This window comes from Stegostoma tigrinum, chromosome 18 (assembly GCF_030684315.1).
Source record: "Stegostoma tigrinum isolate sSteTig4 chromosome 18, sSteTig4.hap1, whole genome shotgun sequence".
Lineage (NCBI taxonomy): Eukaryota > Metazoa > Chordata > Chondrichthyes > Orectolobiformes > Stegostomatidae > Stegostoma > Stegostoma tigrinum.
The window spans coordinates 49,686,403-49,704,326 of record NC_081371.1 but is presented as its reverse complement, the minus strand read 5'-3'; the positions used below and the strand labels follow the sequence as shown (position 1 = coordinate 49,704,326).

General features: G+C 45.1%; 1 protein-coding gene across 2 annotated transcripts in view; it reads right to left on the bottom strand.

Moving 5' to 3' along the window:
• dcn (decorin) overlaps positions 1-17,924 on the bottom strand; it is a 65,238-nt gene that overhangs the window by 30,049 nt on the left and 17,265 nt on the right. For both annotated transcript variants that reach the window (XM_048548678.2, XM_048548679.2), the window contains exon 2: positions 16,912-17,121. In XM_048548678.2, coding sequence (XP_048404635.2) covers positions 16,912-17,095 — 184 coding nt within the window. In that variant the 5' untranslated portion in view covers positions 17,096-17,121. The remainder of the gene's footprint in view (positions 1-16,911; positions 17,122-17,924) is intronic.

Genomic DNA, 17,924 nt, shown 5'->3' with positions numbered 1-17,924 from the left:
TTTGGCTAATTTGTCAAGGTTCCTCTGAACTTGCTAAGCATTTTCCTCACAATTCACTATACTCCCTAGCTCAATATCATCTGCAAATTTGGAGATCTTGCCTTCAAAACCCATCTCCAAATTGTTCACATAAATCAGAAAAGGAAATCAATAGTGATCCCTGGGGAACATTGCTTTCAACTCGTCACCAATCTGAGAAATTCCCATCCAAACCTACCCTCTGTTTCCTACCTTCTTTCGCCAATCTCTAATCCATACTGCCAAGGATCCATCGATCCCAAACATTTCTATTTGCTAACCAACCTGCCATGTTGCACCAGATCAAATGCTTTCGGAAAGTCCAAATATACAAGATCCACAGCACTCCCACATCCACTGCCTGTGTCACCTCAACAAAGAATTCCATTAAATTTATCAGACATGATCTGGCTTTAACAAAGCCATGTTGATTATCTAGTATCAAACTATTTTTCTCAATTTATTTTTCCCCATATTGCAGCCTCCAACAGTTTTCCCACTATTGATATCAAGCTGACAGCTCTGTAGATTCCTGGATTAACATTTGCCCTGTCTCGAACAATGGTGTCATGTTTTCAATCTTCCAGGCCCTCAGTCCAAATCCTGTGTTCAGGGAGGAAAATTCCAGTCAACTGCTCTCTGATTTGCTCCCCTACCTCGCTCAGCAATCTAGGATGGGCCTTCTCTACCTGGAGTGCTGTCAGCCTTTCATCCATCACTATGCTGCTCAATTGCTCAACGCTCACACTTTCAACAGGGCCTGTCATAATAAGCTGACATGATGCTCAGTGTCAAATGTTGTTTGATCTTATGAGCCTCCGTGGCAAAAGGTAAATACCAGGAGCATTGAGAATGGAGAAGGAGAGAGCTATTTTCCATACAATAGCTAGTGCACACTATTTAAATTATGTTAATGATTTTAAAATAGCACAGAAAGATATCTTCATTAAGTGGGGGAAACCCCTCAAGTTGAGCTCAGCCTTCTATGCATGAACCTAAGGTCTGAAGACTGACGCATAGCAGCTCAGAAAAAAAAGTTATTTGTCTTTATTCTTTCAAGAGATGTGGGCATCACTGGCAAGTCCTGCATTTTTTTGCTCATTCCCAAGTTGCACTTGAAACTGAATGACGTGTCAGACCATTCTGGAGGGCAGCTAGGAGCCAGCCAGATTGCTGTGGGTCTGGAGTCACATATTGGCCAGACCAGGACAGCAGATTTCCTCCAGAAAGGACAGAGAAGTTATAATCCCTCCGGTGTCAATGCAGGCCCTTCAGCCCATTGAGTCTGCACCAATCCTCCAAAGAGCATCCCTCCCCCGAACCACTCTCTACTTTATCCCTGTAACCCTGCATTGCCAATGGCTAATCCACCAGGCCTGAACATCCCTGAACCCTCTGGGCAATTTAGCATGGCCAATCCATCCTAATCCACATGTCTTTGGACTGTGGGAGGAAAGCGAAGCATCAGGTAGAAACCAATAAAGACATAGTGAGAATGTACAAACTCCACACAGACAGTTAATCAAGGCTGGAATGGGACCCAGGTCCTTGCTGCTGTAAGGCAGCAGTGCTAGCCACTAAGCCACTGTGCTGCCCCATCAGGGAATCAGATGGGTTTTTAAAACAATTAATAATAGACATCATGATCACTAAAACTAGCTTCAATTTCCAGATGTATTCATTGAATTCAAATTCTCCAAGCTGCTATTGTAGGATTTGAACCCCAGTCTGAACAGCATTTGCCTGGGCCTCTAGATAGCTAGTCCAGTAGCATGCCACTCTCTTCCCCTCAATGTCAGCCATATGTTATCTTTAGCAAAGGGGACAACTGTTTAAAAAGAAGTTTGCAGCAGAAAGGACAGAGAAATGCAATCCAATTTGACAGTTCCAGTTGAGATGTGAGTTGAAAATGACAGTAGATCCCAACCCAACTGATGAAGTATGAAACTCAACTGAATTCCTTTTCTTGAAGGCTCCTGTATTTAGAGAATGCAATGTTCCATATTTATACCTCTCGTGCTCAGCAGCCTCTCTCTATACTATTTTGAAATAGTATATTGATGCAATTAAAAATTTGACTGAACAAATCAGAGAAAACCCCTTAATGCGGCACTGTCACAAATGTCAAATCTGTAAAGGAAATTTATATTTTAAATCAAATTGTTGGCTTTGCCCAGGAGGGGGAGAGATGATGACTCCAGCAGTCCCTCCTTTTCTATTCTCAAGGTACTCAGTCAATCAATACCCTCCAACTGTTTGCGTCTAATTTTAATAATACAACTAACATAACATTAACAAAAGGCAGGTGAATGTATATTTCCACTGAAGTCAGGAGAATGGACAAATCCCAATTAATTCTCAACTTTAATGTCAGTTTTTAATCTTTTCATCTTTTTTTTGTATCCTTTCATGGGATGTGAGCATATTGGCAGAGTCAATATTTGTTGTCTATCCCCAATTGCCTTTGTACTGAGTGGATTTCTCCACCATGTCTGAGGGCAGCTAGGAGATAGCCACATTGCTGTGGGTCTGGAGTCATATGTGAGCTAGACCAGGGTAATGATGGTGGAGAGAGTAGGAACTGTCGATGCTGGAAAATCTGAGATAACACAGTGTAGAGCTGGATGAACAGAGCAGGCCAAGCAGCATCAGAGGAGGACGAAAGTTGACGTTTTGGGCCAAGACCCTTCTTCAGAAGTGAAGACCTTATGAAATGAAAATGAACATCTCAGAAATTTCTGAGGAAGGGCCTTGACCCGAAACGTCAACATTCCTGCTCCTCTGATGCTGCTTGGCCTGCTGTGTTCATCCAGCTTCACGCCGTGTTATCTAAGGATGGTGGATTTCCTTTCCTTTAGGACACTGGGGAACTGGATAGATTTTCAACACAAATAATGATTATTTATGGTTATCATTACTGGGTCTGAATTGTATTTAAGTTTTGCCAGTTTCCACAGTGGGATGTGAAATCAGAGGGTTTCTTTTTGTTTTTATTTTCTCACCTAGACTGCTGGATTACTAGTCTAGCGACATTACTGCTATCACTGGATTACTAGTTTAGTGCCAGTGCCATTACATCTGGATTACTTGTCTAGTTACTAGTCTTGCAACATTACCCACTGTGCTACCATCTCCCAGTAGCTGCATTTTAATAAAACATCTACTATTATTTTGGAACGGTTTTGTCAAATTCTCCTGCAGGCAAATGTTGGGAATCTGTGGGACTGCTCCGTGTACCCGACTTTGGGCACAGGCAGATGGCTCAAAATAACATAAGTTAAAGCCTTTCAAGGAAGCAAATTTTGTAAATAAAAGTATAATTGTTAAATTAAAAGAAAACTGGCAGGCACAAACTGCTTTTCGGCTATACCACGGCTTTATGTTGATGGAGCATTCAAAATGAGTAAGAATTCTGTAAATTGTACGCAAATATTTAAAGCTGTATTGCTGATTTAAATTTTACAGATCGCTCTTACAATTCCTCCCTGGACTGAAATGCATGTCCTCACAAGCTCCAGGGTTGCCTGTATCAGGAGTTGTATTGAGAGATATACATCGAAACAGACGTATCCAAACATGTGGGGGAAGGGAATGTGAAGCTTGCATTAACCAAACCCAGTGGATTGAAGTTAAGTGGATCAGACGCTCAGTTCATTTAGAGTGGAGCCTGGAGCCACAGTCTGGCTTTCAGCAATTAAAACTGTCGGTTTCAGTGGAGATGGATGTGGCAGTTTAAAAGTGGCCCCATAGGTAGCTTCCATATGGGGTCAGGGGAATATCTGTCTGATGTGTCTGTAAGATATCCAACCAACAGGAATGTTCAGGCTAAAGGCTGGATCCAGCAGATTTAAAGGGAAAAGACAGTGAATGTTTAAAACTGAAAGCTTGACTCTAAATCGAGTTGAGATGCCATCACCCCATCCCATCTCTGAGGCTAGTATAAATAAGTCAGTGACTATTTTGAAACAAATGGGCAATCTGGCTCGTACAGTCACAAAGTGCACACAAAATAATAAAGGACCACAAACCTCAGCTAAGTCTACTTAAAGTGGACAGGACAGTGCCGCCCCTCGCTTCAGGTCGAATTTAGCGGGAGTCTCTAATACTAAGTGCATATAATTACAAGTTGGAAAACCATTGGCAGGCCAACCAGCAAATGCAGACACATTGAGCTGCCTCCTGCTGGCAGATACACCACTGATGGTGCACCACTGGGAGAATCCATGATGGTTTTAAATTTCCTGGAGACACAAAGGGTAGGTGATGGCCTAGTGGTGCTATCGCTAGACTATTAATTCAGAAACCCAGGTGATGTTCTGGGGACCTGGGTTTGAATCCCGCCATGGCAGATGGTGGAATTTGAATCCAATAATAATCTGGAATTAAATGTCTAATGATGACCATGAATCCATTGTCGATTGCCAGAAAAACCCATCTGGCTCACTCACGTCCTTTAGTGAGGGAAATCTGCCATCCTTATTTGATCTGGTCTACATGTGACTCCAGACTCACAGCAAGGTGGTTGACTCTTAACTGCCATCTGGGCAATTAGGGATGGGCAGAAAGTGTTGATCTAGCCAGCGATGCCCGCATTCCATTAACAAACAAAAAAAACTTCCAGTTGCAGTTGACAATATCAGAGTTTGAATGGAAAAAGATCTGGTCCATTCTGTGTATGCCAGCTCTTTGTGTGAGCAGTTAGATCCAGTACTCCATGCTTTACGTGTCAAATTAACTGCTGAATGTCCCTGCTTTATAGCAGAGATTTACAGGAGTGATACCTGGAATATGTGGGCTATTTCATGAGGAATGGTCGGGCAGACTGGGCTTGTTTCCACTTTTTTCTGATGAAGGGTTTAGGCCCGAAATGTCAGCTTTCGTGCTCCTAAGATGCTGCTTGGCCTGCTTTGTTCATCCAGCCCCACATGTTGTTATCTTTCTTTTGCACTAGAGTTTAGAAATGTGAGAGGCAACTTGATTGAAGCGTGTAAGATTCTGAACAGTTTTGACAAAGTGGACATGGAGAGGATGCTCCCTCTTGTAGGTCAGGCAAGAATTAGAGAGCATGGCTGTAAATTTAGGGGTCACCCTTTCTGGACAGAGATGGGGGGATTATTTTTGTGAGAGGAGTGTGTGACTGTGGAATTCCCTCCCTCAGGAGGTGGTAGAGGTGGAGACACTGTATATTTTTAAGGCAGAGATGGGTAGGTTTTTGTTAGGTTTGGGAGTCAGAGGAGCTCGCAGCTAGATGGAAATCCAGAATTGGAAACCTGTCACCAGTGGTGCAGTGTGGAGCATGGAGGTAATGGCCAGTTCAGAACGTGGCCTGTACACTCTGTACCTAAGATAGCATCAAGTGTTGTGACATTGTTACACTGCATCAAGTCTATAACTGAAGAAGCTGTACTTAGGTACTTTTGTGCCAAAGACAGTGCTGCAAATAGCCACTTATAAACTTACACGTGACAATAAAGCCAATTCATTTATTCACAAACAGAACAGTCACGATCTTATTGAATGCTGGAGCATGTTTGAAAGCTGACCACTACCTATTCCATTGTCTGCCCAACTTTGTTCTCTCATCCCCCCCTATTGCTTACTCCTCACCCCACCCCATCTTCAGCATGTATACCAACCTACAGTTCAGTCACCCAAATGCAAACTCTGCTTTCTCTCCACAGATGCCGCCAGAATTTTCCCAGCAATTTCTGTTTTTGTTTCTGAATTCTAGTATCCACAGTTCCTTGCTTTTTGTTTCGTTTTGAGGTTATTGTACCAGTTACATGCTTTGTAAAAGAATTATTTCTGTCCTCCATCTCTCATACAGTCATTGAGTCATAAACTCCAACAGCATGGAAATAGACCATTTGGCCCAACTCACCCAAGCTGACCACGTTTCCTAAGCTAAACAAGTGCCATTCATTCCATCTTAATGGATCTAGTTTACACTGCTATAACGGGGATACTTCCAGTTTCTCACGGTTCTCCTGTTAACTGGAGTTTGCTATTCCTAACTTCAGCTTCATGTAGCCGACTGGTATCCTGCTGTGGATTCTGAATCAGAACACTTGAAACAGCACGCAATACCCCAACTGCACCCTCACCAAAATTAAATTTACAGCTAGTTCTTTCTTTAATATCCTAAACTCTTGCCAGTCACTCATTACCAACTTGTAAAACACATTAAGGTAGTTTGTCATGAGTTAGATGTTCAACTAATGATAGTCCCTGTGGTTGTGCTTGTATATTTCTAACAGGCTGGTCCTTTAAGAAAATGCCTGAATTATGGGAGAACTTCTTCTCCCAGCTCAATGTGTGTAAATCCCATGAGACCAATGAAATCCTGGCTTGACAAGCCAACAGTGCTCTGCATTAACTTTAACAGTGAGTCATAACTGCACTATGTGTAAAGCATGTGCTGTGCCCGATCCCATCAGTTTCATAATGTGTAGCTTACATCAAAGTTTTATCATTTGTTTGTCATTACTCACATGACAAACCTCCTGAACTGCCCATAGGTAGCAGTGTTTGCGCAGGCACTGTGCCCAATACAATCCCAAAAATACACTTCAACTTTCTCGGTAGTATCCTTAACCTCTGGGATCAATTTTACATGTGCCTGTCTGACAGGTCAATGGCCCTCAGTGGATTTAGGCACCTATTTCACTCATTCTTTTCCCTAAAGAGCTGGGCCAGCGTTTGCTCATCTTCCTTAAGGGTGCTTAAAAAGGTAGCTGTGCATTGACTCTTGAACTGTTGCAGACCATTTGGCATAGACATACACATAGGGCTATTTGGAAGTCAGTTCCAGGGCTTTGACTAAGTGGCCGTCATGGTGCAATGTCTATGGGCTGGTCATCCAAAGGCCTGGGTTAAACATCTGTTTGACCCAATCATGGTAACTACAGGAATTTTACAGGTTTACAAAATAATGATGGGTACAAATAGAGTTAATGTTAATTGTCTTTTCCCTGGAATGGAGGATTTCAAGACTAGCGGGGGGCACAAATTTAAGGCGAGAGGAGAGAGATTTACAAAAGATGGGGCGCAATTTTTTTACACAGAATGTGGCTCACGTATGGAATGAACTTCCTGAGAAATTGGTGGATATGGGTACGCTTAGGACGGCACGGTGGCTCAGTGGCTAGCGTTGCTGCCTCACAGTGCCAGGGGCCTGGGTTCGATTCCACACTCGGGCAACTGTCTGTACGGAGTTTGCACATTCTCCCCGAGTCTGCATGGGTTTCCTCCGGGTGCTCCAAAGATGCACAGGTTAGATGGTCTGGCTGTGTTACCTTGCTCATAGTGCCCAGGGATGTGTAGATTAGGTGGGTTATAAGAGAATGGTCTGGGTGGGACGCTCTGAGGGTCGGTGTGGATCTATTGGGCCAAAGGATCTGTTTCCACACTGTAAGGATTCTATGATAGTTACAACATTTAAAAGACATTTGGGAAAGTACATGAATAGGAAATGTTTGCAGGGGTATGGGCTAGGAACAGGCAGGTGGGAGTAATTCAGTTTGGGATCATGTTCAGCATGGACTGGGTAGATTGAAAGGTCTGTTTCCGCACTGCATGACTCTATGACCATTGATAAATAAATCAGGACTTGAAAGCTAGTCTAAGTAATAGCGACAATGAAAAAAATCAGAACTTTGTCAAAAAAATTTCTGGCACCCTGAAGTCTTTTTGAAATCTGCCTTCCTTGCCTGATGTATTTATGTGTGACTACAAATCCATTGCACTGCAGCTGACTGTTAATTAGCCGGTGGTTTAGGAAACCTCTCAGGTGTATCAAGCCACTACTGCCTACCCAGGATGTGGGGAGAAGTAATGAGAAAGGACTCTACTGTTTTAAGTGAAGACGTTTAAAAAAATGAGATGAAAGCCGTCCTGTTCTATCGGTGAAAGGTCTTTGGAAACTTTCAATCCAGTTCTTAGTGGATGCACATCCCACATCACAAGAAAACTGTTCCTAATTTCTGTTACCAACTGACAATGTCAAGAGGAGGTTGCTCTCAGGAATTGGAAGAAAGTTTACGTTGGCCTAATCACGCAGACTGTCCTCTGAATTTGCGTCTGAGATCCATTGCTTGTCAGGATGGGGAAAGCTATGCTCTTCATCTGGCTGCACTGCCCTGAGTGCGATTAATGTTTTCACTGGGTAATTTCAATGAGGAAAATTTCTTTTTCCACTTAGTCACATCCCTCACAGCAACGAGCAGAAGAAAATATCACATCACTGTCTTGGAAAGGACTTACTTGGAAAGTGTAAAGATCCAGAAATGACGGCCCTTTGTCCAAGAGTGCTGGTGAATGCATTCTCACCAAAATGATGTGCCAAAAGAACATCAAAAAGCAATGAAATGCGTGCTGGGAGGCAAACAAATTTCCTGCACATCTGATATTTTAGCCTGAATGAAGTAATGGAACGAGAGCAGCAAGACTCCATTTGGATTAGTTCTTAAACTTTTTGCCAGATTGATTGCTGCCATCAATTTCCACACTCCAACTTTTCAGCCTCACTTTTGAACGAGAGATTAATGATTTGTACCCAAGAACCAAACAAGCATTATTCTGTACTGCAAGTTGACGTGGTTATTTGCACAAGCCCTTCTGATTGGTATGCCCTTATGTATTTGGCACTCAAATCTTTGCCATAGCTTTTGGACGTTTGCAGCATTGAGGTCCATTAAATCTAATACACGAAGGGTGAGAGAAGGTTTTGAATGGTGAGTTTGAAGACCAAGGTGGACAACACAATCAGGAGCTCAGGTGGGAACAAGGCCCAGTAGATTCATTGAGCATATTATTATCTGAAGTGGGTCATTTGGCTAATTGGGAACAAACTCACAGCCAGTGGGTGGGAAGCAGGAGTTGGGGCATGGAGTGGACCATTACATGAATAAGCCAAGTGCTTAGGAAAACTGGGGGCTATTGATGTGGGGGAAGGGGTTGCAATTGGGAAGATCCCAGAATTTCTTCTCAGACCTGGTCAAGGAAAGAATAAAAGTAATTTAATTTAGCTTAACAGTTCTGAAGAAGGGTCACTGGACCCGAAATGTTAATTCTGCTTTCTCTCCACAGACGCTGCCAGACTCGCTGAGTTTCTCCAGTAATTTTTGTTAGTGTTAATTTAGCTTGGCCTCATCTGGTCACTCTGCGGCTTTCAACCAGGATTCTTCAGAGCATTTGTTCATGACACTATTCCAATGATCAGTCATCAACCTGAAACATGAACTCTGTTTCTCTCTCCACAACTGCTGACTGACCTGATGAGCTTTTCAAGCCTTTTTTGTTTTATATTGACACAAAGTGGGCCTCAATCCCCCTCCAAAATCTCCTTCACCTTCCCTCCAGCCCACCATAGCACCCTTCCCACACCCCATTCACCCTTAACCCAATGTGTCCTGTGCTCTCAACACCCCTCAAAACCTTTTCCACCCTCCAAGTGCGGTCTTCTTCCCATCCCAGCCTCTCCTCGCAACCTCCCCAAGCCAATCCCCCCAACTCCCTCATCCACCCTACCAAATCTGCTGGGCATTCTCTGGCCCTCTACACATTCCCACCTCTTCTCAACCACCCCCAAGTTGAGTTGAATTTAACTCTCCCGTCCTCTGTTGTGGATAGCTGGGGGACAATGCTACGACATCTCCGTAGCACACTCATTGGAAGTTTAGGTTAGCAGCTGATTGGCCAAGTGGCTTCATTTTGCGCTGCACACTTCCATCATCCTACATTCCAACAGTGACTGCACATCATTGTCTGTGAAACACTTTGCGACACTTCAGGAATATAATATATGTAAATCTTTCCTTTGGATGACCTCTTCAGGATATATCACCCTGTTTTAATTTACTCCGGCTATCCATCTTTTTCAGAAATCCAACAATCACAACTTTATAATTGTGGACTAATTTATTTTTTGTTCTCGCATGGACTCGATCCACAATCATGCCCCACACATTACTGTTCCCAGAAATAAAACAAAGCATGCTCTATATATCAAGGGCATTGAATTCTTTAAAACCCACATTGTTCAAAAAGAAGATATTCAAGGAATGTTCACTGTTACTGGGATGTGCTCAATGTTGATGACGCTTGAGAGTGTTAGGAAGGGTTTTGTTATGTCGAGACTGTTTTTGCAGCTGTGAAGTTGGGCTCTGTAGCCCCAACTGAGTTGACATAAGGAAGTGGTCAATGAATACTGCCACGTCTTTCAATCCACCCTTGAGCCTCGCTTGGTGTGGGGATGGTGTTGCCAGTGCCCAGAAAGACTACCAGCACAATTAATTTTTAACTGGCTTTATCATTATGTACTTGAGCGAAGCAGGTCCAGTGATGCAGACATGCATACGCACACACATGCACACCCGCACACATGCACCCACACACACACACATGCACACGCAGACACATGCACACACAGACATGTATGTGCACGCACATGTATACACACATGCACACGCGCATGTACACCCACAAACAGGCACACACAGATACACACACACACACACACACACACACACACACACACACATACACACACACACACACACACACACACACACACACACACACACACACACACACACACACACACACACACACACACACACACAGCTCTGCCATCTCCATACAACCACAGGGAAAGGTACATTCATTGTAAGGGGAAGGACTAAGTCCACGTCAGCCAATGCCCCCTATCCTGGAGGCAGCCACAGCATTTTGAGTCAGAAGTAACCTGCTCTTCCTGCCATCTTGAGGCATGCTAAGACAAAGTCAAACAGCTGATTACCCCCAACACCCCCTGGAATCCCAGCAGTCAGCCGAGGCTGTAAGAACATCAGGAAAATAACGAGAGTCAAAGAAGACATCAGGAGTCATTGCCAATGCTGAAGCAACACTTCCGTTGTCCAGACCTGCTCAGAGCAATCTTCCAGCATGCTGCCATCATTGGCCAAGGCTTTGATAGTTCTGTTATATCCTTTATAATGGGTGGGCACAGCTACTGGCACCCAGAATCAAGGGCATCCTCAGGGGGAGCAGAGGACAGGAGGCAGCATGGGGCAACGTGTCTAGGATTCCTACAGAATCCACATACCACTTGAAAACTTCCATTCACTATCCCTCAAATTGCCATTGCACTGGGAGCCCAATGGGTGCAATAAAAGCCTCCATCGATAACACCCCTGTAACACCTTGATCTAAAAACGCATTCCCTGTGTGTAAAATAGGATGAACACTTTAGCAGTAATAATGGGAACTGCAGATGCTGGAGAATCCAAGATAATAAAATGTGAGGCTGGATGAACACAGCAGGCCCAGCAGCATCTCAGGAGCACAAAAGCTGACGTTTCGGGCCTAGACCCTTCATCAGAGAGGGGGATGGGGAGAGGGAACTGGAATAAATAGGGAGAGAGGGGGAGGCGGACCGAAGATGGAGAGAAAAGAAGATAGGTGGAGAGGAGAGTATAGGTGGGGAAGTAGGGAGGGGATAGGTCAGTCCAGGGAAGACGGACAGGTCAAGGAGGTGGGATGAGGTTAGTAGGTAGCTGGGGGTGCGGCTTGGGGTGGGAGGAAAGGATGGGTGAGAGGAAGAACAGGTTAGGGAAGCAGAGACAGGTTGGACTGGTTTTAGGACGCAGTAGGTGGAGGGGAAGAGCTGGGCTGGTTGTGTGGTGCAGTGGGGGGAGGGGACGAATGGTTTGCGACTGGGAGGTTACCCAGTGTGGCTTCCTCTAAATTGGGGAAACCAAGCGGAGACTTGGGGACCGCTTTGCAGAACACCTCCGCTTGGTTCGCAATAAACAACTACACCTCCCAGTCGCAAACCATTTCCACTCCCCCTCCCATTCTTTAGATGATATGTCCATCATGTGCCTCCTGCAGTGCCACAATGATGCCACCCGAAGGTTGCAGGAACAGCAACTCATATTCCGCTTGGGAACCCTGCAGCCCAATGGTATCAATGTGGACTTCACCAGCTTCAAAATCTCCCCTTCCCCCACCGCATCCTAAAACCAGCCCAGTTTGTCCCCTCCCCCCACTGCACCACACAACCAGCCCAGCTCTTCCCCTCCACCTACTGCATCCCAAAACCAGTCCAACCTGTCTCTGCTTCCCTAACCTGTTCTTCCTCTCACCCATCCCTTCCTCCCACCCCAAACCGCACCTCCATTTCCTACCTACTAACCTCATCCCACCTCCTTGACCTGTCCGTCTTCCCTGGACTGACCTAGTCCCTCCCTACCTCCCCACCTATACTCTCCTCTCCACCTATCTTCTTTACTCTCCATCTTCGGTCCGCCTCCCCCTCTCTCCCTATTTATTCCAGAACCGTCTCCCCATTCCCCTCTCTGATGAAGGGTCTAGGACCGAAACGTCAGCTTTTGTGCTCCTGAGACGCTGCTGGGCCTGCTGTGTTCATCCAGCCTCACATTTTATTATCTTGAACACTTTAGCTTTGTGTATTATCCTTGTTTGCTGTCCTGCAGATGTCTTTCCCTTTCCCTGTGCACTGAAACTCCAGTGGTTAAACTCAGCTGTGGAAGGTTGCCAGCTTTCAGGACAAGAGACTGCAGATGGCCTTGCAGGGCATCCTTGAGCAGTTGTGGGCTTTGAGAGGCCAACTGCAGTCTGTGCCATCTCATGTGGATTCAAGAGGGAGCTGAGTTTGGCCCACGATGCTAAGGGGGTCAAGTGGTGTGGGGAGAAAGCGATAATGGGATATTGAAATTGCATGACCATTTTGAATGGTGGTGTAGGCTCACAGGGCTGAATGGCCTACTCCCGCACCTATTTTCTATGTTTCTATGATAGCACCTGGAATGGCAGAGGACAAGAGCATTGGTACTGGCAGAGTGGCACCGGTGGGAGGAACAGGGATGACTTACTGCAATTTACTGGGCCTTGGTAACCCCACACCTGCAGCTTTGTGTACAGTTTTGGTCTCCCTTTGTAAGGAAGGATGTTCTGACGATGGAGAGAGCGCAAGAAAGTTCTATCAGATCGATTCCTGGGACGGCAAGACTGACGTATGAAGAGAGACTGGATCGGTTACGTCTACAATCACTGAACTTTGGAAGAATCTCATAGAAACCTATAAAATTCTAACAGGACCATACAGTGTAAATGCAAAAAGGATGTTTCCACTGACTGGGGAGTCCAGAACCAGGGATCACAGTTTAACAATGCAGGGTAGACCACTTATGACTGAGATGAGGTGAAATCTCCTTACCCAGAAGGTGGGGAGCATGTGGAATTCTCTGCCACAGAAAGCAGTTGAGACCAAAAAATTGGATGTTTTCCACTACAAGTTAGATACAGTCCTTAAGATTAAAGGGGTAGAAGGGTATAGATTGAAAGCAGGAACAGGGGGCTGAGTTGGATGATCAGCCATGGTCATACTGAATGGCGGAGCCAGCTTGATGGGCTGAATGGCCCTAGTCCTGCTCCTATTTTCTGTGCAGGACAAATACTGTCAGGTCTGACAGAGCTGCTGCTGATCCCACAGCGTGGCAATCCTATCCCAGTGATCTGATGGAGGACGGATCCCTTAGCTGCTTTGACAGCCCCCTTAAGCTTCACTATCTGCAGCTGGCTGATACCAGTCTAAGGTCACACATCACCAAGCATGGAGCTGTGGATCCAGTCTGAGCACCAACTGCAGCGCTGGGACATCAGCTGCTTTCTGCTCCGGAGTAGGCCGTGATATTTTGTCCCTCCCTGGATAAATACTCGGTATTCATTCACAATCCGATGCTTGGTGGAACACACAAGGAATGCAAAAACCAGTTGTGAGAAAAGAAAAGTTTGAGAGATTATGGGATTACAACTCAAAGCATTGGCATCTAAGTACTTGCTCAAGCTTAAAGATAGAACCACAGAGCTCCCCAGTTCGAGGCAACTGGAATTATAGATTCATCACAGCACAGCAGGAGGCCATTCAGTTTGTTAAATTCATGTCGGCTCTCTGCAAAAACAAGCCAGCCACTCCTCCCCTGCCTTTGCCCCATGGGCCCTGTACACTTTTTCCATTTGTTTAGTTATCCATTTTTCTTTTAAAGGCACAGATTGAAACTACCTCTGTCATATTCTCCACCTATGCATTACAAATCCTAGCCACTTGCTGCACCGAAATATTCTTTTCCTTCATGGCATCTTTGTTTTCTTTTGCCATTCATTTTAAAATGGTGTCACCTGGTAACTCTTGATCTGTAAGGAGTTCTATGTGGAGAATACCCCCAACTCCTCCAACCTTTCCACAGGACTGAAGTTTCTCATCCCTGCAACCATTCTTGGAAAACCTGTCAATCCCGTCTCTCTAAGTCCTTCGCTTAGTGTGATGGTTGGAATTGAACGCAGTACTCCAGCTGATGCTGAACTTCATTTATGAAGGCTCATCATAACTTCCTTGCTATTCTTCTCTGTGGTCTCTACATTGAAAGGCCAGGATCTCATCTGTTTTATGAACCACTTTCTCACCCTGACCTGCCATCTTCAACAATTTGTGCCCATATACCCAGCAAGTTCCTCTGCTCCTACACCGCCTTTCGATTTCTACACTTCATTTTATATTCCTACCCTTTCCTCTTTCCTCAGAATGAATCACATCACACTCCTCTACAATAAATTTCATCCATACACCTTTTCCAGGAGCCTTTCTATATCCTCCTGAAGTCTACCTCTGGTCTCCTCACAGTTTGCAATTCTTTCTGGAATTGTCTCATCAGCAAATCTTGAAGTGATCCTAACGGCTGTACACCCATCTGAACATCCCTGAGACAAATCAGGAAAAAAACTGACAGCTGGGAGCACCTTTCAGCAAAACAAGAGAAACCATTCACCGTTACTTTCTCTGAGATAATGGGAACTGCAGATGCTGGAGAATCCAAGATAATAAAATGTGAGGCTGGATGAACACAGCAGGCCAAGCAGCATCTCAGGTTCTCTGTCGTGTTCCTCAGCCAAATATCATTGAGATGTTGCCCCTGGCTGTCCCTTTGTATTTCACTGGCTACACATTTTCTGACAAACCTATTGCGTACACTACAATAGAAAGAAGGAAAGGGGAAATCAAGAATTGCAGTCGATATCATTAAGCCAGATGTACAACTCACTGTCATATAAAAACAGGAGCATTCCAGATCTTAACAGTGATTAGTGTTTAATAAAAATTTCCCCTTTGTTTCTTCTGCATATAACCTCAAAATGATCTCCCCGGCTATGGACCCTTGAGTAATTATTACATACCATGCTTCTATGGAATCTATCATTGCAAGTAACAGCAGGAGTAGGCCATTTGGCCCCTCCACCTGCTCTGCCATTCAATAAGATCATGGCTGACCCATTTGTGTTTCAAATTCTTCATTCCCATTTACCTGATCATCTTTGATCCCTCGGCCTGACAGGATTCTATCCGCTGTGGTCTTAAAACTGTTCAAGGGCCCCATCTCCAGCCCGCTGTGAGGCTGAGAGTTCCAAAGTCACAAAACCCTCAGAGGAAAAGCATCTCCTTATCTCCATCCTGAAAGGGTGAGCCCTCTGTTCTGGGAACTCAGCCACAAGAAGGAACAGCCTTTCCAAATCCGCCTTGTCAAGGCTGCTCAGGGTCTGAATAAAAAAAGGTACGCAGTTTACCCATAGTGCCCAGGAATGGGCAGGCTAGGTGGATTGGCCATGGGAAATGCAGAGTTACAGGGATAGGGTAGGGGTGTGGGTCTGGTTGGGAAATTCTTCAGAGGGTCGGTGTGCAATCGATGGGCCCGTGGCCTGCTTCCACATTGTAGGGATTCAATGAATCTATGAAAACAAGATGAATCAAACAAGAATGCCGCACCTTGCAGAAGGGTCTGATGCCTCATGAGGACATTGACCTAGCGATACCCTATCACTGTTGGATAACACTCATCAGAATAGACTTTTGTAGCAAATTATTGTAAAAAGATGGAAATGTGAGTACCAAGTATCACAAACTGCAGCACCTAATGCGGCTCCCCACTTGCACTGTATCAACCCTCTTGTAAAATACCTGGATGTTTTGCTACTCACATGCGGACGGCCAGAGAAAGGCGTTCGCACTCGAATTCCCTGCGTTTCGCCATCTCCACTTTCAGTGTCTCCCCAGGCAACGAAGTTCGGGCCTTTACCATTCGCTGGGAAAAAGAAACATTCTCTCCTCACTTCACCGCCCCCCCCCCCCCCCCCGCACCACCCCCACGCTCATCCCGCCACATATCTCTTGCCTGAAACATTAAATCTGTTCCCAAGAAGCAGACAGTGAGACGGAGGGAGAGCAAATCTATTTTCCACCTTTGAACTGCAGAAAGGCTAACAGGAGATGGCTCAGTTCAGGGATCATGTTTAAGGACTGGAGCTAGGCTGGCAAAACTCGGTGAGAGAGTATTCTAGTGATAACTGCGGTCATTTAGGTTTAGAATGGTTATGGAACCCTCCCGCCATTGGAATGGTTACTGCTAATTCATTCTACTGGAACCATCCATCATTTCAAACAAGAGCAGGCTACTGGACCAAATGGCAATCAGTCATCCCCAGGAACTTGTCAGGAGTGTTAACAAGAAAAGCCGAGCTTAAGGAGCTTTCGGGGAAAATGATTAAAATCCTGGTCTAAGAGGCAGAGAGGTTGAGAGGGAATTTCACAGCTTAGGACCTAAGCAGCTGGAGTCACGGCCACCAAAGGTAGAGCAAATAAAGCTCACAAGGCCATAATAAGAGGAGTGAAGAAAAGCAGGAGGACCGGAGAAAGTTACCATAGAGTTATGAGAATAGGGATGGGAATTTAACATTTTGTTTTCAATGTGAAGACGACAGGCTCCAATAGACAGTGGCCAGCCCCACAGGCGAAGCAGTTTGAGGATGATAATAGCTTACCTAAGTCAGAACACTGCACCACCCGGAGGTGGCACTGGCACCCAAAGGGGCACACGGGCATTTCGGTATCAGGGAATAAACCAGATCCCTCATCCTCCATCATAAAGTCAAGGAACTGTGCCTGATGAAATGGCTTAGCCCAGGAGGCTGCTATCAGGAATGCCAGCGAGATGAACACACGCATGGTTGCACAAGTAGAACAGTATCAACCTAGGAGGAAACAAAAGGACCACAGTGGTTACAACACATAGGATTTGATAGAATATCCAGCACAGAAACAGGCCTTTTGGTCCACCTGGTCTAGGCTGGTGTTAATGCTCCACACAAGCCTCCACCCACCCATGTTATCTAACCCCATCAACACATCCTTCCCTTTCTTTCTCTCTCACATAGTTAACTAGCATTCCCTTTAATCCATGCCACTACAGTAAATACATCATACCCTGTTGTTCAAAGGACAAGGCAATTCAATGAGACCCTGGGAACTTGCATGTAAATGAATGAAAGTTTGACATCCATCAATAGAGACACCTTCCTCCCCATTTCTGGGGTGAAAGTGCTGGCGTTGGATGGGCTGGACAAAGCCAGAAGTCACACCATATCAGGTTATAGCCCAGCAAGTTTATTTGAAATCACGAGCTTCTGAAGCACTGCTCCTTCATCAGGTCCAGCTCAGGTAACTCAAAGTATTTTACAGCCAACAAAGCCCTTATGAAACGGTGGTCAATGGGTGTGCAGCAAGCTCTCACACATTATAAGACAATAAGGTGATAATGCTTGAGAGCTGAACAATGGCCAGGACACCCTACTCTTCTTTGAAGACTGCCCTGGGGTACCCATGAGAGAGAGCTAAGAAGACCCAGTTCAACATCTCACTTGAACATGAGTAAGATAATCCCTCCATACTGCTGCAGAGTTTTAGCCTCAACATACACTCTTCAGTCTCTGGAGTACAATTTGAACCGACAAACTGCTGGCTCAACTCCTGCTGGTTAGTTCAGTTGGCTGGATAG